This window comes from Lemur catta, chromosome 3 (assembly GCF_020740605.2).
Source record: "Lemur catta isolate mLemCat1 chromosome 3, mLemCat1.pri, whole genome shotgun sequence".
NCBI classification, from domain to species: domain Eukaryota; kingdom Metazoa; phylum Chordata; class Mammalia; order Primates; family Lemuridae; genus Lemur; species Lemur catta.
This window is the reverse complement of record NC_059130.1, coordinates 60,073,280-60,101,204: the sequence shown is the minus strand read 5'-3', so window position 1 is coordinate 60,101,204 and position 27,925 is coordinate 60,073,280. Positions and strand designations below refer to the sequence as shown.

Genomic DNA, 27,925 nt, shown 5'->3' with positions numbered 1-27,925 from the left:
TTATTCATTTATTTTAAAACATAAAGACAATAGTGATTCAATATATACTATGGAAATGGTTGATTTTACTCTGTCATAAACAATTGTGTACATAGGAAATATAATATTCTTGTAACAGATGGTTGAATCATTCTAACTTGGGGAGGGAATGTGCAGGGAAGGCATGATTTATGTAAATACAGAGTTCAAGGGTGCAGATTTTTGTTCTGTGTATTCACAGGAACTAATAAGGGCAGCACAATGTTGTTCTTAATTGTCTTGAGAACAGATATTTCATTACCTTTAGAAAAGTTCTTTGCATAAAATTCATCTTTTAGAAAGAGGAACTAGTTGAGAATCTAATCAATGTCTTCAGATAATTAGAAGTACAATGCAGATGTAGAAAAAGAAAAATTTAACTATGAAAAGAAAACTAGCCAAGAAATAAATTCTGAATGTCTATAAATGCAGAACTAAAAGTGTAAATGACAGTGAATAGAATCAAGTTCAACACGAAGTTATTCCTATTGTAAAAAATTTAACAGATAAGACTCAAAATAATTGGAAAATATTAGGTAGCTCTAACTTACTAATTCAAAATATTAAAAGTTGTCTGCTTATATTTTGTGAATACATTTAATCCTGTATTTTTTTTTTCACTAACTGGAGGTTTAGTTCAAGTACCTCAGAGACATGAGTACCACATGAAGTCAGGAAGCAGAAAAATTATTTTCATCAGTTTAATGAACCTAAAGAGGAGACACTCAATTGCAGGTTTTAAATTTAAGATTTACGGTGGGAAAAAAAGATATAGCACAAACTGCTTCACAAAGGCTAGGTTTTTAAAGATCTATTCTAAGCAAACAGTTTCCACTTCAAATGATACATATTTTTAAACTCAACATTGATTTGTAAGTGTATATTTTATTAATAATATAATGGGAGAAAATTTGGCATAATAAAATTCTGAAGGCAGTTTTTCCTAATTATAGTGTTGAAAAATTTCAGAGGGTAATAGGGTTAAGTTGACTTTGTTTCTTGCCTTTATGTTCCTGGATACTAAAGATATAAATATGTATTTTTCAAATTCAAACAATGAAAGCATATCTCTAGTTATTAGTATACTTAAAAAACAAATAAAATATATAGCAACATGATTAAAATGTACGTTTTTATTTCTTTAAGAAACTAGATCTATTTATACAGATCATTTTTCTAAATCTTGATAGTCTGACAAAAGATGTTCATCCCTGTCACAGCTTTAGCTTTAGCTTTAAGGCATTCCACATTTCTTCAGTTTGTTGTTTGGCTACAGCATCTCCAGAGTAGTCAAGACAGTTTGCATTCCACATGCCAATGCCCCGTAAGCCATAGTTTTGTATATATGCAGCCTTTAAAGAAATGCTCCGAGGATTATCATACCATACTTGATGAAAATGGCCAGCAGGATCCTACACAAATAAATTAAAATGGAAAGTTAAAGTATTCAGTACAATAAGAGGGGGGAAAGTTTCTTAAATCCAGTGATTCAAAAAGGATACAATGAAATAATAAAAATTTTAGGGCCTAATACTTTCCCACTCTATTACTCAATGGCTCTGTATGTGATATAGACGGTCCCCAACTTACAATTTTTAGACTTTAGGATGGGTTTATCAGTTATTTAATGCATTTTCCACACAGGATGTTTTTGACTTATGATGAGTTTATCAGGACACAACCCAATCATAAATCAAGGAGCATCTGTACTTTCTAGATACTGCTTATGGCACTTTCAACAACAGCAAAGATTACACAAATGAGCCTCCTAATGTATTCTATTTAAGGTCCGTCTCCTGTTCTAAGATTATCAGCCAAGATATATATCTGAATCACTTTCGGGGCTTTTAAAAATACAGCTTCCTGACACCACATGAAACCTACTGAATTAAAATTCTCTAGGGTTGGTTCTAGGTCATAGTTGTTTATTTTGTGTTTTAATGTTCCATTAGGCAATTCTGAAGTTAAGGAGATTAATTGCTCTGGTCCTCTAAAACCAGCTTATATACTTTTTTGTATTCCCTATAGTTCCTGGAAGTGTGCCTAGCTAGGAACTCAACAGATGATTTTATTTATGATGAATCAGCCAAATCAAAAGGTAATGGCAATGGAGGAGGAAAGTTTGTACTTTTCTAGGTCTCACAGAATTGCTTCTAAAAGCCTGTTAGGTCTGGACTCCACGAGTGACTTAACACACACCTAATTAAAAGCCATAAATTAGATTCTAGTCTTATGCTCACCTTCCACCCTGAACAGTCCTTTACCCTAGCATCACCTGCCTCTATCTAGTACTAAGACAGTCTCTCTAAGGAGGCACATAAGCAACTAGATAAGAGACAAAGGAAAGGAACAGATCTAGGCAAAAGGTTATGGGAAAGGGGAAAAGATAGATAGGAGGTAAAAATTAAAAGACTGTGACTGAAAATAACTTATTTTTATATACATTTGGGAAACTTCTTAAAGGCAATTCTGAGTGAATGCCAGTAATATTTATGGTAGCACTCCTGGAATTAGAACAGTCTCCCGAGATGACTACTTTGAAAGACAGTAGTCATGTGATACATTTAAGTATAGTAGACTCATTACATTCAAGCATAAGTCATATCTTATATTCCATTCTTTAACATTTTTAGAATTAGACAAAGCCATTCATGCTCTATTAACAGTTTTGATTCACTATTAAAAGGGAATTGCAGAACCTATACCTAAATATGAAAGATTTTTGAAGATTCAGGGGCAAATCCAAAAACATATACCTCTGAATTTTGCTATAATTCTAGCTAGTACTTTGAGCCTTTTTGATATCACTAAGAAATTCAGATATCTCAAAATAGTGAAGAATCAAAGGGTGAAAAACTGAGTATATGTAAGATTGATTTATGCATTATGATTTATACACCATCCAAAATATCAAGTCCAAGATGAGCTGCTATTGCTGAAATAGCATAAGAAGGTAGAATGATTCTATTCAAAAATAACAGAAACTTGACTTTAGTTGCTACAGAATTTTGCAATGAATAAAATGAGGAACAATCTAGTTATAACTAGATTGTTTTTTAAAGTACCATTCAATGGCCTTCAATCTTCACCAAAATGTGTCGTGAACTCTAGGACCTTTAAAGAATGTTTTCCTTCATAGAAACACAGTAAAACAGTGGTAACCAGAGGCTGGGGTGGGGAAAATGGGAGATGTTGGTCAAAGGACACAAAATTTCAGTTAGACAGGAGTAATTATTTGGGGCCACCATGAACCACACCCATATAAATCAGCAAACTTAATCAGTAAATGTGTGTGTTCTCACTGCTCCACAGACTTGTCATTCCTTTATATCTCTCCTTATTCCCTGAGACACAATATTAAAATCAGGCCAATTGATAACTCTACAACAGCCTCTAAGTGTTCAAGTGAAAGGAAGAGTTGCGTATCTCTCACTTTCAATCAAAAGCTAGAAAGGATTAAGTTTAGTGAGGAAGGCATGTCAAAAACCAAGACAGGCTGAAAGCTAGGCGTCTTGTTCCAAAAGTTAGCTAAGTTATGATCGCAAAGGAAAAGTTCTTGGAGGAATGCTACTCCAGGCCGGGCGCGGTGGCTCACGCCTGTAATCCTGGCACTCTGGGAGGCCGAGGCGGGTGGATCGCTCAAGGTCAGGAGTTCGAGACCAGCCTGAGCAAGAGCGGGACCCCATCTCTACTAAAAATAGAAAGAAATTATCTGGCCAACTAAAAAAAAAATATATATATATTTATATAAATATATATATATATATTTAAAATGAGCCGGGCATGGTGGCACATGCCTGTAGTCCCAGCTACTCGGGAGGCTGAGGCAGAAGGATTGCTTAAGCCCAGGAGTTTGAGGTTGCTGTGAGCTAGGCTGACGCCACAGCACTCACTCTAGCCAGGGCAACAGAGTGAGACTCTCTCTCAAAAAAAAAAAAAAAAATGCTACTCCAGTGAAAACACAAATGTTCAGAAAGTGAAACAGCCTTATTGTTGATATGGAGAAAGTTTTAGTAGTCTGGATAGATCAAATCAGCCATAACATTCCCTTAAGCCAAAGCCTAATCCAGAGCAAGGCCCTAACTCTTTTCAATTCTATGAAGGCTGAGAGGTGAGAGCTGCATAAGAAAAGTTATGAAGACAGCAGAGGTTGGTTCATGAAACTAAAGCAGCCATTTTCATCCGGGAAAAAAATGGCAGATCAGTGGTGACCTACTGGCTCTTTGCTCCCAGAGTGGGAGGTGAAGAATGCGGAAAGCTACACACAAGTGGATCACTCTCCCCCAAGAACAGCATTGTGAATCTGCAGAGAAGCAACACGGGACAAGCAGTGCTGGGAAAAAAAGGTGAACTGGAAATTGACCACAAGTCTGGAGAGTACAAGGTATATAGTACGGAGTAGAGCATGGGACGGCTGTGCCCACCAGTCAGGGCAGTGTGATCTGACCCACAGGAGGACAACTGTTCCTCTACCGACCTCCACATCCACTCAGGCAGGGAAGTGCCTGAAGTCAGTGCAAAGTTGTGGCATGGGATGACAGGCTACGTGGAGAAGAGACAATAGTGGAAAACATTTTGAATTCCCTGGTGCTCTGTGCTAGGTCCGCACTGGGCAAGGTAGGGACTGGTCTGAGTGAACACTTCCCTGGTCCACAGGAGGGAGTATGGAGACAGGCATCTCACCTCTGGCAGTCAGCATGACCAGAACAAAGGAGGTAAAGGCCAAAAGGGAGGCTCTTCCCCTGGAAACTGCCAAAGATTCGGCTGGCTCAGGGTGGGACAGAGAGTACAGGGCCTTCTACTGGACTAACGTGAGACAGTGGGACAGGGAAGCAGTGGGGGCAGCTGGCGGCTCCTTGAGACAGCCTGCAAAACCCAGCACCTGCCAAACCCTGAGCATTCGCCCCCAGTGCTCGCTCTCCATGGGTGGACAGCTGCCATTTTGGGGTTCCACAGCCAGGAAACGCTGTGGCATGTTGCAATTCTGGGCACCACCCCTTCCCCAGCCCAGCAGGGTAGGCTCAGGGAATGATCTCAGACAATGCCCCTTCCCCAGCCCAGCAGGTTGGAGGTGGGGAGAAGGGAGAAAAGTCGCTTTCTCTGTGTGACTGGCATGAATCTGCGGGACCCTGGAACTGAGCAATAGAGGGCAGCCTGTTGATTTGGTCCAGTGGGCTGGCTTTGATCATCTGATAAGAACATAACGTTGGCACCTGGGCTGCTGCCAGCTTTGGGGGTTGTGGACTGGGAAGGAAAATCCTGTCCAGAGTCGTCAGCAATTGTACCAATTGACAACCCTCACCAGGAGCTGCCTCGCAAGTGTGGCGAAAGAGCCCTAAATGACATATTAGCGGCTCTCCCCTAGCAGCAGATCAAGCAACCACAGAAGTATACGCTCTCAGGCTTGCAGGCACCAGTTGCCTTACCCCACCTAAAGTGGGAAGAGGGCTCAGGTAACCTTTGGGAGTGAGAAGACATTTCCCAAAGACCGGGGCATTCATGTACCCCATTTGGGGGATTAGAGCCCAACACAAAGGCATCAGAATACCTTGATAATTGGCTCCTCCACACAAACTACAAGCAACAACAGAGAAGGTAACCTCATAGCTCAACACAGTGTCTTCCACCTCAAACTACTGGCGGGAAGTGGAGTCACTCACACAAAAGTGATTCACCACATGGGAGGTTAAGCAAGGGGTCCAAACTCACTAATCTCCTTTGGCAAGAGGTGAAGACAACAGGTAAGAGGTAACTCAACTGGCTAAAACACCTCTAAGGCAATACAGGACCAACGCACTTCTCCCCAACACTGTTAAGGAACACCCCTTTGGTGACTTGGAGATAAGGCCATAAACCAGCCCCAGCAACCCCAGTTCTTGACAAAATAGCCTGATGAGAAAGAATCAGTGAAAGAACGCAGGAAACATGAAAGATCAGAGAGAAAAGTCACCCCCAAAAGAAAACATTCGATCTCCATCAATGGATACCAATTTACACGATACAATAAAATTGACAGAGGAAGAATTCAAAATATGGATTGTAAGAAAACTCAATGGAATTGAAGAGAAAATAGAAACCCAACATAAAGAAGCTGCAAGAACAATACAGGAAATGAATGAAAAATTCTCTAAAGAAATTGAAATACTATGAAAAAACCAAACAGAAATTCTGGAAATGAAAGACGCATTTAGGGAACTACAAAACACAATGGAAAGCCTCAAGAATAGAATGGATCATGCAGAGGAAAGAATCTCCAAGCGTGAAGATAATGCCTATGTGCTAAACAAATCGGATGAAGGAAAAAAACACAGAAACAAGAGACAAGAACAAAACATACAAGAAATGTGGGATTATGTAAAGAAGCCAAATATAAGAATCATAGACACCCCAGACAGAGGAGAAGAAAATACACAAGGGCTAGAAAATTTATTTCATGGAGTACTGGAGGAAAATATGCCTGGCCAGAAATCTAGATATCCAGATACAAGAAGCACACAGAACTGGGAGACTCAATGTGAAAAGGCAATCAACACATCATGTAGTTATTAGGCTGACAAAAGTAAACACAAAAGAAGCAATCCTTCGAGCAGTAAGATAAAAACAGCAGATAATCTATAAAGGAAAACCTATCAGACTAACTGCAGACTTCTCAACTGAAACTTTACAAGCCAGAAGGGACTGGGCGCCTATCCTCAACCTTCTAAAACAGAATAATGGCCAACCTAGAATTCTCTACCTGTCAAAAGTAAGCTTTATCTATGAGGGATAAATAAAGACTTTCCCAGATAAGCAATCACTGATGGAATCTGTGAAGACCAGACCTGCCCTACAGGAAATATTCAGACCTGCATTACACACTGAACAGCGCAACAGACACTCACCAAAGTAAAATCACTCAAGAGTTTAAAGTCTAGAACCTGGATTCCATGATGGCTCAAGGAGTAAAACAAAATAATAGGAATTCAGCCAAATATGAATGGAAATCTACCCCAAATATCAGTCCTCTCAATAAATGTGAATGGCTTGAGTTGTCCTCTGAAGAGACATAGACTGGCAGAGTAGATAAAAATTCACAAGCTAAGTATCTGCTGTCTACAGAAAATGCACCTAACCCACAAAGATGCTTTCTTTCATGTTCAAGGTCAAGGCATGGAAAACAATCCTCCAGGCAAATGGAAGCCAAAAGAAAACGGGGGTGGCTACACTTATTTCAGATAACATAAGCTTTAAAATAGCAAAAGTAAGAAAGGACAAAGATGGTCACTATATAATGGTGAAAAGAAAAATCCAGCAAGAAGATTTAACGATTGTTAATATTTATGCACCCGACTCAGGAGTACTCAGATACATAAAGCAAACACTGTTTGATCTAAATAGCATGATAAATAGTAACGCCATAGTAGACGGGTATTTCAACACCCCACTGACAGGACATGACAGATCTTCCAAACAGAAAATAAGCAAAGAAATAATGGACTTAAACAGAGCTCTAGAACAAAAGGGTCTAACAGACATCTATAGAACATTCTATCCAAATAAAGCTGAATATACATTCTTCACATCAGCCCATGGAACCTTCTCCAAAATTGACCACATACTAGGCCACAAATCAGACCTCAGCAAATTCAAAAACATAGAAATTATACCATGTATCTTCTCTGATCACAGTGGTATAAAATTAGAGTTCAATTCCAACAGAAACACTCACCACTTCACAAATTCATGGAAATTAAACAATCTATTGTTGAATGACTTACTGGGTCAAGAAGATACAGAGGGAAATCAAAAGATTCTTCAAACTAAATGATAACGGCGACACAAGTTACCAAAATCTGTGAGATACAGCAAAAGCATTCCTGAGAGGAAAACTAATAGCATTAAATGCTCACATCCAAAAAAGCAGAAAGCTCAAAAATCAAGAAACTAATAAACTGTCTCAAGGAAATGGAAAAGGAAGAGCAAATCAATTCCAAACCTAGCAGAAGAAAAGAAATAACTAAGAGCAGGACTAAATGAAATTGAGAATAAAAGAACTACACAGAAGATCAATAAAACCAAAAGCTGCTTTTTCGAAAAGATAAACAAAATCAACAGCCCTCTTGCTACAATGACAAGAACTAGAAGGGAAAGGACTCTAATAAACTCAATTAGAAATGAAAAAGGAGAGGTCACAACAGACACCACAGAAATACAAAACAGTGTCTTTGAATACTATAAAAACCTATATGCCCCAAAACTACATAATGTGGAGGAAATGGATAAATTCTTGGAAATATATAACCTCCCTAAGTTCAACCAGGAGGAAATAGAATCCCTGAACAGACCAATATCAAGCAATTAAAAACTTTCCAACAAGGAAAAGTCCCAGACCAGATGGGTTCACACCCAAATTTTACCAAACATACAAAGAACTCATACCTATACTACATAAATTATTCCACAACATTGAGAAAGATGGTATCCTCCCCAACTAATTCTACAAAGCCAATATCACCTTAATACCAAAGCCAGGAAAGGACACAACAAAAAAAGAAAACTACAGACCAATATCCCTCATGAATATACATGCAAAAATCCTCAACAAAACATTAGCAAATTGAATCCAACAACACATCAAAAAAATAATTCACCATGACCAAGTGGGCTTTATCCCAGAGATGCAAGGCTGGTTCAACATATGCAAATCTATAAATGTAATTCACCACATAAATAAAAGCAAGAACAAAGACCATAGGATTCTCTCAATAGTTGTAGAAAAAGCATTTGACAAAATCAAGCACACCTTTATGATAAAAACTCTTAACAAAATAGGCACAGATGAGACATACCTTAAAATTATTAAAGCCATATACAAAAAGCCCACAGCCAATATCATACTGAATGGGGAAAAATTGAAAGTATTCCCACTTAGAATTGGAATCAGACAAAGTTGCCCACTATCTCCACTTCTATTCAACATAGTGCTGGAAGTCCTTGCTAAAGCAATTAGACAAGAGAGGGGATTAAGGGTGTCCAAATGGGGGCAGAAGAGATCAAACTCTTATTCTTTGCTGATGATGTTATATCTAGAAAACCCTAAGGATTCAACCAAGAGACTCCTGGAATTGATAAATGAATTCAATAAAGTCTCAGGATACAAAATCAATGCACACAAAGCAGAGGCATTCATATACGCCAGAAACGGTCAAGCCGAAAATCAAATCAAAAATGCAGAACTTTTACAATAGCTTCAAAGAAAATTAAATATCTAGGAACATATTTAACGAAAGAGGTGAGAGACATATACAGGGAGGACTACGAAACACTAAGAAAAGAAATTATAGAAGATGTAAACAGATGGAAATATCTACCTTGCTCATGGATTGGCAGAATCAACATTGTTAAAATGTCCATACTACCCAAAGTGATCTACAGAATTAATGCAATCCCCATCAAAGTACCATCATCATTCTTTACAGATCTAGAAAAAATAATCCTACGCTTTGTATGGAACCAGAGAAGACCTCATATAGCCAAAGAAATCTTAAGCAAAAAGAACAAACTGGGAGGTATCAGTCTGCCAGACTTCAAACTTTACTACAAGGCTATAGTAACCAACAGCATGGTACTGGCACAAGAACAGAGATATTTGGAACAGGACTGAGAACCCAGACATGAAACCATCCGCATATTGTCATCTAATCTTTGACAAAGCAGACAAAAATATACACTGGGGAAAGAATCTCTTTTCAATAAATGGTGCTGGGAAAACTGGATAACTACATGCAGAAGATTGGAACTGGATCCCCACCTCTCACCTCTTACAAAAATCAATTCACGATGGATAACAGACTTAAACCTAAGGCATGAAACCTTAAGAATCCTAGAAGAAAATGTAGGGAAGACTCTTTCAGACATCAGCCTAGGCAAAGAATTTATGAAGAAGACCCCCAAAGCAATTACAGCAGCAACAAAAATAAATAAATGGGACCTGATCAAATTAAAAACCTTCTGCACTTACGTGCACATATAGGAATAACATTCATCAGGTGTTGGGCAGATGGGAGGGGGGAGAAAGGGATGGGTATATACATACATAATGAGTGCAATGCACACCATCTGGGGGATGGACATGCTTGAAGCTCTGACTTGGGTGGGGCAAGGGCAATCAATATACATAACCTAAACATTTGCACCCCCATAATATACTGAAATAAAAAAAAGCTTCTGCACAGCCAAGGAAACTATCATTAGAGCAAATAGCCTACAGAATGGGAGAAAATATTTGCTTTCTACACATCCGATAAAGGGCTGATAACAAGAATCTATGTAGAACTCAAAAAAATCAAGAAAAAAATCAAACAACCCCATCAATAAATGGGCAAAGGACATGAACAGAAACTTTTCAAAAAAAGACAGAATAATGGCCAACAAACATATAAAAAAATTCTCAACATCTCTAATCATGAGGGAGATGCAAATCAAAACCACAATGGGCTATCACCTAACCCCAGTGAGAATGGCCTTTATCAAAAAGTCCCTAAACAACAAATGCTGGTGAGGATGTGGAGAGATAGGAACACTCTTACATTGCTAGTGGGACTGCATATTATTACCAGACCTCTTTGGAAAATAATCTGAAGATAACTCTAAGAGCTAAAAATAGAAATACCATTTGATCCAGCAATAGCACTACTAGGCATCTACCCAAAGTAACAAAAGACATTCCATAATAAAGACATCTGCACTCAAATGTTTATGGCAGCACAATTCACTATTGCAAGGATGTGGAAACAACCCAAGTGCCTGTCAATCCATGAGTGGATTAATAAAATATGGTGTATGTATACAATGGAATACTACTCAATTACAAAAAACAATGGTGATCTAGCACCTCTTATGTTAGCCTGGATAGAGCTTGAGCCCATCCTCCAAAGTGAGATATCACAAGAATGGAGGAATAAACACCACGTGTACTTGCCATCAAATTGGCACCAACTAATCAACACTAAGGTACTCACATGGTAGTAATATTCATTGGGGGTTCAGGGGGTAGGGGTGGGTAAACTCACAACTAATGGATCCAGTGGGCATTTTATGGGGGAAGGGTATGCCTCTAATCCTGGCTTGGGCGAGGCAACATCATAACATGTAACCAAAATATTTGTGCCCCCATAATATCCTGAAATAAAAAAAAGAAGCCATTTCCATAACATAAAAGTGCAAGGTGAAGTAGCAAGTGCTGACGTAGAAGCTGCAGCAAGTTATCCAGAAGATAGATGATAAAGGAGACTACACTAAACAGATTTTCAATGTGGACAAAATAGCATTCTATTGGAAGAAGATGCCACCATGAACCACAACTTTCCTAGCTAGCGAGAAGTCAATGCCTGGCTTTAAAGCTTCAAAGGACAGGTTAACTCCCTTTATTAAGGGCTAATGCAGCTGGTGACTCTTAAGTTGAAGCCAATGCTCATTTACCATTCCAAAAAGCGTAGGGCCCTTATTATGTTAAATCAACTCTGCAAGCCTGGATGACAGCACATTTGTTTATAGCATGGTTTACTGAATATTTTAAACCCACTATTGAGACCTACTGTTCAGAAAAAAAGACTCCTTTCAAAATATTACTGCTCAGTGACAATGTACCTGGTCATCCAAAGACTGTGATGGAGAAGTACAAAGAAATGAATGTTGTTTCCATGCCTAACACAACATACCTTCTGTAGCCCATAGAACAGGGAGTAATTTAGACTTCTAAGTCTTATTATTTGAGAAGTATATTTCATAAAGCTGCATAGATAACAGTTACTCTGATGGATCTGGGCAAAGTAAACCAAAAACTTAAAAAGGATTCACCATTCTAGATGCCATTAAAAATATTTGTGATTCATGGGAGGAGGTCAAAATATCAACATTAACAGGAGTTTGGAAGAAATTGATTACAACCCTCATGAATGACTTTGAGGGGTTCAAGACTTCAGTGGAGGAAGTCACCACAGAAGTGGTAGAAATAGCAAGAGAACTAGAATTAGACGTAAAGCCTGAAGCTGTGACTGAATTGCTGCAATCTCATGATAAAAATTGAACCGATGAAGAGTTGCTTCTTATCAATGAGCAAAGAAATTAGTTTCTGGAGATGGAATCTACTCCTGGTGAAGATGCTGTGAACACTTGTTGAAATAACAACAAAGCGTTTAGGACATTCCATAAACATAGTTGATAAAGCAGCAACAGGGTTTAAGAGGATTGACTCCAATTTTGAAAGAAGTTCTACTGTGGGCAAAATGTTATCAAACAGCATCACATGCTACAGAGAAATCTATTGTAAAAGGAAAGTCAATCAATGTGACAAACTTCATTGTTGTCTTATTTTAAGAAATTGCCACAGGCACCCCAGCCTTCAGCAACCACCATCGACATCAAGGCAAAACCCTCTACCAGCAAACAGATTATGACTTGCTGAAGGCTCTAATGATAGTATTTTTTAGCAATAAAGTATTTTTAAATTAAGGTATGCACATCTTTTTAGACACAATGCTATTCCACACTTAATAGACTACAGTATAGTATAAATATAAGTTTTATATATGCTGGGAAACCAAAAAATTCATGTAATTTGCTTTATTGCAATATTTGCTTTATTGTAGTACTCTGAAACTAAACCTGCAACATCTCCAATGTATGCCTGTATATATAATTGTTTACCATAGCCTTTACCAAACTATATCCATGAAACATTGTTCCCCTGCATACATTTAAGAGTGCTGTGAAACAAGGTTCTTAACCAAACAGCTCTAAGTATTGCAGCACTTCTCAAGTCCTTTAATATAATGTTGTACATTTTAAATCTCTAAGAGGGACATATGACATGTAGTGTTTTCTAAATATATTTGCCCATAGCACATGTGTGAATATTTTGCACACATGGGTAATGGTGTGCAAAATATTAACAGTTCCCAGGACAGAGTATTCCTGAATACTATTTAGGAAAGACAAGATTACAATACATCCTAGTTTCACTAACAGATATATAATTTTGATTCCAAAGTTTAGAAAGCTCTACACTAAACCTTTCTATATAATTGATATACCGGCATATGCATGTATATCAATTACAATTTATTACATATAGTGTGTTTGCAGTCATTTTTTTATAAATGGGTATCAGACAATGGTCTGATATAATGGTCAAGAATATAAACCCTTGCTGGAATTAACTTACATCATGTCATTTTAGGATTCATTTTAAAGTAACATAATCCACAGTAAATTCAAATATGATTTGTACTTAAGACTTTTGAGGTGTGAAAGAGGCTTTATTATGCTAAAGGTAAATTATGAAAAATATAACTTTTCTTTGCCACTTTGGTATAGCAATTCCTATTTATTAAACATTACCTAACAGGATTGCTAATGATTTACTGTATTTCTTCAAGTTTCCTTTATGTAATGTCTGTCTCTAATTTTTAATATTACTTATAATTTGTTTTAATTATGAAATAAATTTGAAATGATACAGTTTTTCCATTGTAAAGTTGATGATCACACATCTCCTGTTCTTAGCCTCCTTCCTTCTTATGTAAGAGTCTTATCAGAATCTTCAGGCTACTTTGAAATGGAGGCTTTCAGAGGTGGTAACCTATTTTGGCTCAAAGCCCTTTGAAAAACAACAGTTAGCATAATTGTCAACTATTAAGGAAACCCTGTTTGTGATATGCATGTTTTTTGTCATCACTAAAATGACAAGTTGGCCCAAGTAAAGCAGTGGCACTATTAGCAAAACTCAAATTGCTCACCAGGGAACTAAAGTTCCTGATTCCACAGATTCAAAGACAAGTTTATTCATGTTAAATAGCAATCTGTATGTTATGCCCTTATAAGAAAACTGATAGAAATTCTTAATACCTAATTATTAAAATACACAATTATGAAAATAATAGAATGAATGTTCATAACTTATAAAAAGTCTTACTTTATAATTATAGTAAGGAGCCTGTTGACCTTCATCCCATTGGTTTCCAGAAATAGAACTATTCATTTGCTTCATGATCATTTTATAGGGCACCTGATGTCCTGCAGCATCACTACAAGGAGCCCCCCGGAAAGGGACTTTTGCAATAGTACAAACATGATCCTAGAAATGCAGAAATGTTCATGTTACATATTATCAATTAAGCGCCTAAGAGTCAAATCAGAAAAATAATCAAAAACTATTTGCTAGAAATAAAATATATGCTATAAATAGATAACCTGATTATCATGAATAAAAGTTAAAATAAATCTCATTATTAAATAAAAATATATGATAATCAGAAGCTTTCTTGGGATTAAATAATTTAAAATAAACAATTTTTAATCTCAAACTATATTTCAGAAATTCTAAATAAAGTTTACATGTTCCTAATGAAAACAAAATAAGCTCTAAAAAATATAATACAGAAGAAAAATTACAAAACAAATGACCTGTTCTTACCTGAGATAGATTCAGGCATGTATAATCATAACCATACCAGGGAACACCCATTACAAGTTTCTTAGGATTAATGCCCATCTTGATGTAGTCATTATATCCTAGTCAAATAGGGGCAGAAAAAGCACATTTTTTTCTCTTCATGTATCTGTTAATGTGTTCATACAAACTATGCAACCACTCGGAGTCTAAGTTAGTAAAAACAGGTACATTTGTGCAAAATAATAATAGTTTCTCTAATATAAAACTCATCCCTTAATAACTGTAACTTCCATATCTTGCTTTCTAAACCATTTCTTTTTGAATAAGAGAAAACATTCAAAACTAAGATCATACCGAAATAAAAAATTCACAAAATCTATAGGAGGAATGACACATTTCAGGAAAGCATGCTAATTATATCCATTAATTGCTAAGACATGATATAGTTGATATTCTATATTCTAAAGTTTCAAGAAAGTTCTACAAATCTTAAACTTTCTGGCAGTGATAGTCTCAGAATTTCTTATAGAAATCACAAGTGTTCCATGTTTTACAAATATTCTATAAGTATGAATGATAGCTGGGGATAAGAAATGCCCCCTCCACCCATTCTATTGTACATAATCTGTAGTTGGAGGAAACATAGAGAAAAATGAACAGTTTTTTTTTTTTTTGAGACAGAGTCTCGCTGTGTTGCCTGGGCTAGAGTGAGTGCCGTGGCGTCAGCCTAGCTCACAGCAACCTCAAATTCCTGGGCTTAAGCAATCCTACTGCCTCAGCCTCCCAGTAGCTGGGACTACAGGCATGCGCCACCATGCCCGGCTAATTTTTTTCTATATATATATTTTTTAGTTGGCCAGATAATTTCTTTCTATTTTTAGTAGAGACGGGGTCTCACTCTTGCTCAGGCTGGTCTTGAACTCCTGACCTCGAGCAATCCACCCGCCTCGGCCTCCCAGAGTGCTAGGATTACAGGCGTGAGCCACCACGCCTGGCCAAAAATGAACAATTTCTTGATACTATCAGTCCTTTTCCTGCCCAATAATGCAAAACATGTTTTTCCAACAAGAGATACTCCCAGATTATCTAGAATGTTGATTTAAATAAGTTTATTGCTTTTCAGAGCCTTTAATGTTATTGTGCACTATTAAATATCCAAAACGGGTGAGGTATGCACATTTCCCAAACATATTTAATAATAAACCTTTTATTGATAGAAAACACTATTGCCATCTCTTTCATGAAACACAGTATTGGAACCCTGAATTAACTAATTACTTTGTAACTTTAACAGAATGAAATTCAGTTATTTTTCTAATTTAAATAGTATTAATATATGTGTATAGTCAGATTATTCTATCCAATTACAAAACAATTAAATAAGGCCAGGTTCTAAGATTTTAACTTCTATGTAAAAGAAAAAAAATTTTTATTTATAAATCAATTAATAACTCAATTGATAGCAACTATCCCAGAAAATTTCAGATTGAGTCCAGAAGATAGCAATCTTTTATTCAGTTGACTGATGTGATACAAACCAATCCAAACTTCAGAGATGATAATGCAAAGACCACATCATATGAATGACAGGTCAGAAGTACTCAAATTCTGATAGGAATACAATTTTTAATATATCACAGTTATTAATAATAAGATAAAGCCAATCCTAATAATCATGTAATATAGGTACCCACACCATTAACTATCTTTGCTATTATATTATTTAACATTGGTTATTTCAACAAAAGTATCCCGTCAGATTCTAGATAGCAAATATCTTCATGTGATTTTATGAAAAGAGTACTGGAATTGAAATTAGAATACCTGATTGAGTCTGAACTATATAATACTTCATAGTTGGGCAACCATGAGAACTTAATGTCTTTTATCTCATCTATAATAGAGGATTAATAAAAACATACCTATCCCACAAGGTTGTTAGAGGAATTACATGAAAACTTCAAAACTTTAAAACTTTTTATAAACTTTAACGCTCTAAATGAAGTGATTTTTATATATTTCAAGCAAGCTTTACAAATTAAAAAGGTATCCATATAACTTAGAAATACTATTAATAAAAGATATCTTAATCTTTGAAGTTCTTGAATTAATCTTACTAATAAATAATCATTTTGTGGATTCTTACCAGTTAATGTCTGATTATAGGGAGCATTGGCTGCTGCAATACATTCTGACCAGACCTGACTTTGTTCATCATAAGACATCACAAAGAGGAAGTCACAAGCATCTGCAATTCCAGTATAATTATAGCACCTTCTGTCTATGTTCTTTGGAGACCAAGCTACATCAAAGGTTACCTGTGAAGAAAAACATATCAGTTTATGTAACATGATCAAATATGCATATTTATGTCAGATTTTTTTTGATTATTTATTTTCTTGCCTCATACTACCCAAGAAAAAAGAACTGCTTACGGTATATGAATGTAGGGCTCAATACATATGGAACTAGAACAGTTCTAAGAAATGTATTTTTTGTCTATATTCAACTGACAAGGACATATATTTGGACATATAATGACCAGGAACGGGGCACTATATAGAAGACAACAGGTTTTAAATGCATAAGTCTTAAGAGGCTAGGCTGATTGAAAGAAGTATTAACAACAATAGGGTATGGTGGTGCTCCTGAGCAAGTGGAGAGTAAAGGCATAAAAAAAATTCAAATATAAAAGTTGTGAAAAATATTGTGCAGGCTAAATGTGTCACCTATTGGCACAACCTGACTGGGTTGTGAGTTTGTCTCCCTGATTCACAGTTACATTACAAGGCAGGTTTGGCCCAGTATTGCAGTTAGAGAATAATGTTATTTTATGGTCCATAGGTGTAGATTAACCAGCTCAAACTGTCGAACAAATCATTTAAGTGATCTTATTTTATGGAAATATTCAAATAAAACTTGAGTAATAGCTTTCATTTTGAATGGTGAGCCAGCCCTCAACAAGTCTCTTTATCTGTTTATTGCTTTAACCAAGTATTAATTAGCTTTATGTTACTGGTGTACAAATGTTCTATAAAACTCATTAAAGGTTGTTTTTTTCTTAATTAGGCACCCAATAAACACTTATTAATTACTTAAAAATTGAGATACTGTAGATAAAATTTTTATACTTTGGCCAATTTATTCTAGCAAAACTCTTTTTCAGGACTTTCTCAAAGTTATCTCTATAATTCTCTGAGTATTCACATAAAAGGACACTCTGCTTTACAGGTGCAAGCTTTTCTCAATAGCTCTCCAACAAAATGGGTTATGAAATGCAATTTTTACGTATTGGACCCCACTTTATCACTGCCTCCTATTACAAAATGGGAGCTATATTATAGTAATAGAGAAAATGACTACATCTAAACAAGTAAATTTCAAATCCATTTTGTAAGTCCTTACCTCTCTCCTGCATATTAAAAGCATTTTCACCTGGATTTCCTGTCATAATTAGTCTTATATTTTTGAGAAGGTAGCATTAGTATATTAGACAGGAAACTGAAAGATGAGTTCTAGTCTTGGCTCTGTTATAACTAGGTCTATGTCATTGCTAACCCACTTCAAGCGGCAGTCCCCAATCTTTTTGGCACCAGGGACCGGTTTCATGGAAGATAATTTTTCCACAGACAGGGGGAATGGAGTGGGTGGGGAGTGATGGTTTTGGGGTGACTTTGCAGCTGCTCCCCAGGACTAGCATCACCGCCTCAGCTCCACTTCAGATCATCAGGCATTAGATTCTCATAAGGAGTGCACAACCTAGATCCCTCGCATGCACAGTTTACAGTAGGGTTCTTGCTCCTATGAGAATCTAATGCTGCCGCTGATCTGACAGGGGGCAGAGATCAGGCAGTGATGGGAGTGATGGGGAGCGGGAGCAGCTGTAAATACAGATGAAACTTCGCTTGCTGGCCCGAGGCTCACCTCCTGCTGTGTGGTCTGGTTCCTAACAGGCCACGGACCAGTACCAGTAAGTGGCCCAAGGGGTTGGGCCTGCAGACTTAAAGCATCTGAATTTGTTTTCATACATATAAAAATGAGAATGTACAAAAAACTCTTCAAGGGCAATTATTTCTACTTCTTTAATTCTATGACCACAATTCTGTAAATTAATGTCATCATCTTATCCCCAAAACTCATTTCTCCCTCTAGATGCTCTATATTAGTCATTTTTGCCGGTTACGAATTTAAGAACATTTGGGCCATTTTCTGAGTCTCTTCTTCCTTCACACCCCACAACTAATCTCACATCTTCCTTTGGGTGTCTTCTCACAGTCATTCTGCCCCTTCCTTTCCATTAACTAATTCATTTAACAAATATTTGTTGAACACTTGTTAACTGTTAGGGTTATACCATCATCCCAATCCAAACTGTCAGTCTCTAGCTACTGGATTGTTGAGTTAGTCATCACTGGTCTTCCTTTCTCCTCTAGTTTTACATACTGTTGCAGAATACTCTCCCAAAACACTATTCTACACATGTAAGGACATTATATACAGAATAAAATGCATACTCCTCAGTCTGACACTCTGGATCTTCCACAATCTGGCTTGCCTTTCCAACTGTACCTCTCACTAATTCATCTAACATGAACTTGACATAGTAGCCCAGATTGTTCTACTCATCTCTCAAACCTGGAAATAGATATTCCTACTGCAAGGTCTTTGCTCAATCTCTTCCTCTGGGCCCTTTCACTGTAGCTTAATCAGGACTGGCAATTAGGGTGTATTCTATACATCAATCCTAACCTATTAGTAACAACTATCTAACGAATGAAGAAAAAGTTTCTGAGACCAAAATTTGTGAGGAGAGGGGTATGATGTCCTGCATATCTGGTATTTGCTATTCTTGATCTACATTGTACTCCATTGTACTCATCTGAAAAGCTGAATTCTATACTGACCTTCCCTACTTGAATAAAACCACAGAGATGTCAGTCTTCACATCACTTATTATTTTACCAATGATTCTCAAATTTATGATGACCAACTGTACCATAATCACGTAGGACACTTTGTAAAAATACAGTTCCCTAGGCTCTATTCCCAGACCTACTGAATCAGTCTTGGAATATTTTAAAAAAGCACTCCCAGGTGATTCTGGGACAGGTTTAGAAATCACAGGTTTATAGTACTTACAATGCTCTAAAGGTAGGGATAGCACTCATTTACTCAATAAATTTTTTTTTATTTCAACATATTATAGGGTTGAAATAAAGTTTAGGTTACATATATTGCCCTTGTCCCCCCACCACCCCAGAGTCAGAGCTTCAAGCGTGTCCATCCCCCAGACGGTGAGCATCACACTCATCATGTATGTATACACCCATTTCCCCCCACCGCCCCCATCTGCCCAACACCTGATTAATGTTATTCCTATATGCGCACTTAGGTGTTGATCAGTGAAACCAATTTGATGGTGAGTACATGGGATGCTTATTTTTCCATTCTTGGGATACTTCACTTAGTAAAATGGGTTCCAACTCTATCCAGGAAAATACAAGTGCTAGACATCTGCACTTGAATATTTATAGCAGCACAATTCACAATTGCAAAGATGTGGAAACAACCCAAGTGCCCATCAATCCATGAATGGATTAATAAAATGTGATATGTGTATACCATGGAGTACTACTCAGCTATAAGAAACAATGGTGATATAGCACCTCTCAACAAATAATTTTTAAACATTGTTAGACATCAAGTAGCTGTTCTCTGCCTTAAAAAACTCATTGTCTAGCCTAACCATAATCACCTAAGAAATTTTTTTTAAATTATGAACTCTGGGCTTACCCAAAACTTTCTGAATAATAATTTCTAGGAGTGAGTCCTAGCATGCATGTGTGTGTCAGCACATGAGAGAGAGAGCATGTATTTACATTTTTTTAATACCCCTGGTTATCTTGATATGTGACCAGGTTTAGGAATCACTGATCTGGGGCCACACTATCCTTTGTTACCCACAAATTGCCTGGCAAGATGCCTGGTACTGTGATCTTCTGCTCTAATCAAGCTCATTATGGCAGTGGGAAAGCACACTGCCTATTGTCATAGCTCTGACAAGTTCTGTGGAGTTAGTCCTTGGAGCCTTATAGGCCTTGGGTACTTTGCAAGTAATTCAGAGACTATGGAGGAAGTGAGATACTTCCCCAGAACTATCTCTACCCTTGGCAAGAGCTGTTTCTGTCCTGCACTTGTGAAAGCCAATTAGGCCCTCCTGTACTCTTGCTGCCCCCACTACCTATCTAATACTTGTAACTCTGCTACAAGGCAAGTAGGTGGGGGCAATCCCAGCGTTGTATTTTTGATGTGAATAGAGAACAGAGTTAGTCCCTTAAAATTCCTTAGATAAGAACATCAAAAGTTCCAGAAAATTTTTTTAGGAAGTATGTGCTGAAATTCTTTCCCATTCCATTTCCATAAAACAAAAATTGTATTAGTCATACCCTCATGAATACATTCTGATAGGGAAAATATGGGGTTTCCAAAAAATAAATGAATTTTTACCTGTGATCCCTCAATTTCACGATGGAAAGAGTCTGTGGTTTCTTTGACTAAAGCAGTTAATGCATCATATTCAGGTGATGAACAATTCACTTCTTGCTCTATATCTATATTAATTCCATCCATATATTGTGTTTTGGCTATATCAAGTTTTTGAGCTATCCAGGATGCTCTGAAAGTAGGATCAATGATATCCTTTAGGGATACGTCCCCTATGGAAGAAGTATACATCTTTTGTACGCACATGCTTTTCACGGTTTAATGACATTTACTTCACAAACCCATTCCAAAGAGATCAAAATGTCTAAAACATTTCATTACTTTGGAAGACTATACCTCTAACTTAAGCTTTCCAAATGGAGAAAGAATATACCAAAATAATAGAAAGCCATTACTTACTGATCTCCAAAATAACCATTATGAATAACTAGTAAAATGATTCTCAAGTCAGAAACAGAAATTGTGGACCATACACATATCTAAGTAAAGGTCATCTTGCTAATTAGGAAGTCACATTTTGCTCAAATCAACACAGTGGTTTATTTAACTTTTAAAAATACCTATTTATGAAATGAATTATACAGTATTTAAATCAATTTTAGGATACTAAAAAAACAGATAAACATAAAAATGGAAGTTTTTGGAAAGTCAGGACTATAGCAAGTAATACAGATAAATTTACCAATTTGCTGGACTCATAGACCTGGTAAAAACATACCTTTAAGTACTACTCTGGCTCCTCTTGAATGAGCATAGCACATAAGTTCTGAGTCATATTTTCCAAAAACTGCCACAGTAGTAATCTGTGACCAATCGTAAGATTTCCAAGTTTTCTGTCCAACATCAAACACAAAAACCTGTCAGAACAAAAGGGGTAAGCACCATCATTTAAAATAAGAACATCATGCTGACCATCCAAAATAACATTAAACACCACCATATACCAGGCACCATGGTGGGCACTGAGAGCACAACAGTGAATAAGACATAGGAGTCCCAATATAATTGGTACCAGGGGTAATTAGCGAGGTCTGGAAAGTGGAGAAGGATGGGCCAGGAAGAAATAGTGGCAAGTGCCAAGGCCTGCAGGCAGAGAGACCATGGTGGTTGTGTATTTAGATATTTAGTACAGCAAATTTGCAGAGAGTGAAGAACCAGAGTGACAGGCAGGGTTAAATCATGTAGGGCCTAGAAAACCCTGTTGAGAAGTTTGTATTCCATTATTTATCCTGAGGGAAAAGGAGAGAATAAAAGTTTTTTAAAGGAGAAGGTATGCATTTTAGAAAAATCCCTTCAGCTGAAGTGGGAAATGGATTAAAGAGAGGCCAAAACTGAAGGCAGAATAGGGAAGCTGTTGGAGGAAGCCAAGCAAGAGATGATGGTGACCTCAGCTAAAAGTTCAGGTTTTAGGGGCAGGGCACAATGGCTCACACCTCTAATCCCAGAACTTTGGGAGGCCAAGGCGGGAGGATTGCTTGAGACCAGGAGTTCGAGATCAGCCTGGGCAACACATAAGACCCCCATCTCTAAAAAAGAAAAATTAGCCAGGCCTGGTGCCTGAGGCAGGAGGATCATCTGAGCCCAAGAGTTTGAGATTGCAATGAGCTGTGATTGCACCACTGCACTCCAGCCTGGGTGACCCTGCGAGAGATACCCTGTCTCTTAAAAAAAAATAATAGTCTGGAATTGAACAGACTTTAGTTTTAGGAGCTAGACTTAGCCTGCAGACCCAGTTACAATGTGCAAGTCCTTGCTTATGGGAAGCCAGCAAGGAATTTCCTTCGGAATCTGGGGGCAGTACTTGCAGATGCCTGAGGCCTTTTACCTTTCCACCTGGGATCTGGCTGATGTGTAACACATGTAACGCTAGCAGCAGCTGTTCATTTGGAAGCGGGTGTAGCATGACTGAGCTCCAGGCTTGACCTTCCCTTTTGCGTAAGGAGTTGGGTGGGTGGTCCTGAGACTTTTTAATTTTCTTTACACCATGAACATACAAATGAGCATAAGTTTGCTTCTTTGTATAATTGGTTTTCAAAATGCACACAAATGCTGACTAACCCATTAGGTATTGGGTACTAGGATGAATCTTTCAGATTGTTTAAAAAAAATTTAATTGGATGTCCATTAAGCTGAAACAGCTCCAGTGCCTTAGATTCCTACTTAAATAAACAACGTCAACAGTGAATCTAAACTTAAGCTTAACCTATTAGAAACTGCCAACTAATCTCTAACTAGGGACTTTCCACCAGGTCATATCTAAGCAAGGCAAAACCTACCCCCATAGCCAATCAAGTAATTATTTTACCTTGCCTCCATGTTCAACCTTTAAAAGCCCACACTGCTCATTCTGCTAAAGCAGGCATTTCTGAACTTCTGGTTTAAGTGACGCCAATTCATAAATTGTTCTTTCCTCAAATAAACACCATTATTTTAATTTGTCTAAAGTTTTATAACAAGATGTTACATTTCCACACTAGGCGGGTTCTCCATAAACACTTTCACCACTTTTATTTCTTCTCCTAAGCCACGTATATGTACTTTCTAATTGGCATTTAAACGTCCCTGCCTCAAAATTAATGGACTAGATTAAGAACTAGGAATCATTCCTATTTCTACAAAAGAATTGTTCTTTGGACTAAGCCTTTGGACCTCCCTGATACCTTCCAATTCCTGCTACAGTAATCAAACTTGAATCAGCCAGGTGGTTTTAATATTGCTTCCAAAAGGGTGTTTGATTAAAGTTGCCAGAAGCCTTATATATTGTTAGGTGAGTAAAAGGAAAATTTTCTGAAAAATCTGCTTTTACCACCCTTCTTGGGTGGTTTTGAGGTGCCATAAAGGAAAGGGCTAGTAGGTATACAAAAGTGAAGGTAAGCAAAACATTCTGCCTTCCAGTGTGCTGTTGGAGTGCCTAAGATTCTTTCAAACTAAATCCTCATTCTCTTGGAAACCAAGAAATGGACTATCCTATCTTCTTTGTTTTTTTACACCCAGAGTGCCTCCAGAGAGGCAGAGCAGGGGAATTCAAGGAACTCGCCTTTGGCTCACATCTGGGTTTGAATACTTGCCTGCCAAGGCAGGCGCTTCCACTCTGTGAGACCTTGGAGTTACTCAACCTCTTTGAGCTCCAGTTTCCTCATCTAGAAACTGAAGAAAATCCTTAGACAGGAAGGCCCTCAACGAGTAGTTTCAGCACTTACACCACCTTTCTCTTCTTAGGGATCTGTTCTATTCTTAACTTCTGTGCGGGCCTTGAGACCCTGACCCAGGGGAGCGGGGTGAGGTGCTGACCTCGAAGTCGGGGCGGTGGCGGATCGGGCGGCAGAGCTCGGGCTCCGGACACGGGCAGTTGGCCAAGGCGAGCGGCAGCGTCAGCAGCGCCAGCAGAGCCAGCCCGGAGGCGCCGCACGGCTGGCGGGCTAGGGGGCGTCGGCGTCCGAGCTGCGGCTGGGACATGGCAGCCGGCGGGTCACCACGCTGCGGGAGCGAGCTCTTCCCGCTAGACCTGCCGGGCCCGCCGCACGGCGGGGGTGGGGCGGCGCTCGGCGACGGGCGTGGGAGGCGCGGGGCGCTCAGGCGGCTGCAGGCGGGGCGGGGAAGGGGTGTGGCGGGGAAGGGGCGTGGCGGAAAGGGGGCGTGGCGTTGAAGGGGCGTGTCAGGGAAGGGGCGGGCCCGGGAGGCGGGCGGTGGAGTGGAAGGCACAGCATCTCCACCGCTGATTATCGCACGGACTCAGTGCGCCTCACTTTGGTGCTGTGTTGTGGTTGGTTGTGTACTTATGGAGTCTGAAGGCGGAGTCGCCCCAAAATGGAGAAGTAGAGTGTCTTTGGAAGGGATGATTGAGCAACGTGGTTGGAGTGGCCAAAAGATTCTTATATGGATGTCAGTTCTGAGTTAAGACGACAGTTTGAATACAGGCATCTAATTTCGCTTACTCCCATATTTAAATTACAGTAAAAACCTAAACCAAGGATATGACAGCAACAAAACCTCGGAGGCTGCAAAGCATACGTATGAGAGGTAAATCGAAAATAAAGGGGATTAGCTGAAGGCTGCTTATAACTGCTTATAACTGCTGAAGCAGTTATATCGCTAGATCTTTCTCTCTGGGCAGCTGCCCTTCTCCCTCCCAGACTGAAGTTGGGAGGTTTACTTCTAGGGAGAGGGTAAATTCTCTGGCGAGTGTTTGGGTAAAACACCTAAAACGGGAAATAAAAGACTTTGTGCCTACCGAAAACCGAAACCTTCACTAGACTGATCACAATCTGATTAACCCAAGAGGCTAACCAAAGATACTGACATCAGGGGTCTTCTGCAGGAACCCTCTAGTGAATTCAAAGTCAACAGCACCAGCCATCCACTCCGAGCTTCCTCTCTTTTTACTTTTAATCATGGACAGCAACCAAGAAAATCCGATAATATAGAAGGAAGAGGCCCAAACAACAACAAGGAATATGGAGGAAACAGACAGGAAGAACGTTTCAAAAAATTCTAGTAATATCCCCAGAAAGATAGGAGAATATGAAGTCACAACAGGATGCAATTAAAGGGGTGGAATTGGGGATAAAAAGAGTTCTTGGAAAAAAGAAAGAAAATGGTAGAAATGAAAAAAAAATCAACAGAAGATAACATTGAAGAATGTAGAGTAAAAGACAAAAAGAAAGTAAATAAGTTGGAAAAGTAGTACAGACAGGAAGAAAAAAATCAAGTAATTCAGAAGGCTGCTTGTAAAGCAGAGTAGTGCAAAGGACAAGAGATAAGTAATTATAAAGACTCCAGGACTGAAGGATGTGAGTTTTCAGAATGAAAAGGCAAAGAATAGGTCCTAAAAGTTCCCAGAGAGGAAAAAAAAAGTCATAAAGGATCAATGATGAGAACGTCATCAGATTTCCCAACAGCAACACCTGAAGCTCAAAGATAATGAAACAATTTGTGTGAAATTCTAAAGGTATGTGATTTCCATTTAGTATTCTGCCAAATTATCAATCAAGTAGGAAAGCAGAATAAAATTTTTCAGACATATAAAATTTCAAAATATTTACCTATCATACATTCTTTCTCAAAAGCTGCTAGAAAGTGTGTTTCACCAAAACAAGGAAATAAACAATGAAAGAGGAATAAAGGGGTTATGGGAAATAGGAGACCAAAAATAGGAGAGAGAAAATGAAAATCCTCCCAAAAGTGATGAATTCTATGATAACTGCTCAATGTCAGAGCAGCTTGGATGTCAGTAACAGATTGGATCACGTTGGAGAATTTGTAATGACATATAATCCACTTACCAGTAGCCAATTCACTCTTAAGTGAAGAGATAATCATGATGAAAGTCCAGAAAGCCATCTTTTTATTGATGAGATACAGAATAATGGTGGTGTAGGACTGACACTGATTGATAAACCCAATGAAGAAGTACAGTTGGACCTCCATAACCATGGGTTCTGCATCTGCATATTCAGCCAACCTCAGATCAAAAATATTAAAAATAAAAATACATTAAAAATAATACAAATAAAAAATATGGTGCAACAACTATCTAGATAGCATTTACATTGTATTAGGTATTATAAGTAATCTAGAGAAGATTTAAACCATACGGGAGGATGTGCATAGATTATATTCAAATACTATGCCATATTATATAAGGGACTTGAGCATTTGTGGATTTTAGTATCTTCGTGAATCCTGGAATGAATCCCCCACAGATAATGAGGAATGACTGTTTGCTCTTGTAAGTGCACCCCAAGGACCACTGGGACTTTAAGACTAGGCTAGCTAAATGGAAGCCATTTTGCTTCTAGTATGTTTTTGGCTTGTTCTGTCTTAAAAGTTTAGAATTAACTTGCTGCTTGCTTATACAGGTGCGGGGCACAAGATTAGAAAACGACCTTGTAGAAAAACAGAATCAAGAGTCTGGAATAGGCCAACCATAGACTGCTGATGACAAGATCCACCAGACTTATTGTTTGCTGATAACCATCGAGCAAGTCATGATGGACTTGCACAAAACTTGCTTTCTGCCACCAACCCCCTATACCTGGGATGCCTTTGACCCCAGGGGCAGGGGGCAGGGGGCGGGGCAGCAGTGAGGGGGACACAGCTGGTAGTGTTTGGAGGAGCAAACCATGTCATGGTTTGAAGCTTGCCCGTTCCAGAAAATGTTACAGAAGATGGCATTTTTGAGGAAGAGGATAGAGACTGCGATGGGATTTTCACTCTAGCTTCAGTCTGAATTCTAGTCATTGTCTTGTTTTTCTTTGGAGACATATATGTATATTGGCCGAGTATGGTTTTATTTTTATGCTATAAGTAAAATTAATACTTATGATGATAATGATTAATGAACAGAGGCCATAGAGCAGAGTGATTAGGAGTTGAGCTCTGTAATAACACAGAGCTGGGTTCAAATCCCAGTTCTGTCCAGTTCTAATCATTTGGCCATGAGAATGTTATTTAACTCCCTGAATCTGTTTCCTCTTCTATGAAATAGAGACAACCATAATATCATTCTCATAGAGCACTATGAGAATCACATGGAAAAAATAAAACACATGTAAAACACTTTGTATACTACCTGGTACATATAATAGTAATATTAATTGCCATTGTTGTTATTACCAGAGAATGAAGTACTATGTCCTACACATAGCTAATAGGGTGTTTTATATGTACAAGTACCACATAAGTTTTGGTTCAATAATTGAATGAATAAATGAATATTATTAATAGATAGTACCTCTAAAATCTTACAGAATTTGCATATCCCTTTATTTAAGAACCAGATATTAATATCTTCATTATCAGTTGATAAAATTCTGGAAGGTTTATGCCATCAAAAGCTATCAAAATTTCTGGCATTAGTAAAAATTTTCTCTGAAAGACCTTACAATGAAGTAAACACAGTCTTCTCTCTGGGTAGAAAAATCAGGCTCAAATTGAACATAATACCATAAATAAATATTTAAAGAAGAG

The 27,925-nt window shown here is 38.0% G+C and overlaps 2 protein-coding genes across 2 annotated transcripts in view; one reads left to right on the top strand and one right to left on the bottom strand.

The window, feature by feature from the left end:
* SPATA1 (spermatogenesis associated 1) overlaps positions 1-17,558 on the top strand; it is a 53,941-nt gene extending 36,383 nt beyond the window's left edge. Inside the window, exon 13 of the mRNA XM_045547647.1 lies at positions 16,619-17,558. Within this exon, the coding sequence (XP_045403603.1) occupies positions 16,619-16,647 (29 nt within the window). The 3' untranslated portion in view covers positions 16,648-17,558. The remainder of the gene's footprint in view (positions 1-16,618) is intronic.
* On the bottom strand, positions 1,134-24,506 carry CTBS (chitobiase). The gene is made up of 7 exons (XM_045547644.1): positions 24,248-24,506; positions 21,675-21,813; positions 20,960-21,168; positions 16,599-16,770; positions 14,474-14,571; positions 13,973-14,134; positions 1,134-1,430 (listed from the first exon to the last, which is right to left on the bottom strand). The coding sequence occupies exons 1-7, from the start codon at positions 24,410-24,412 to the stop codon at positions 1,233-1,235; spliced, it is 1,143 nt and encodes a 380-aa protein (XP_045403600.1). The 5' UTR covers positions 24,413-24,506; the 3' UTR covers positions 1,134-1,232.
* Positions 24,507-27,925: the final 3,419 nt, after the last annotated feature.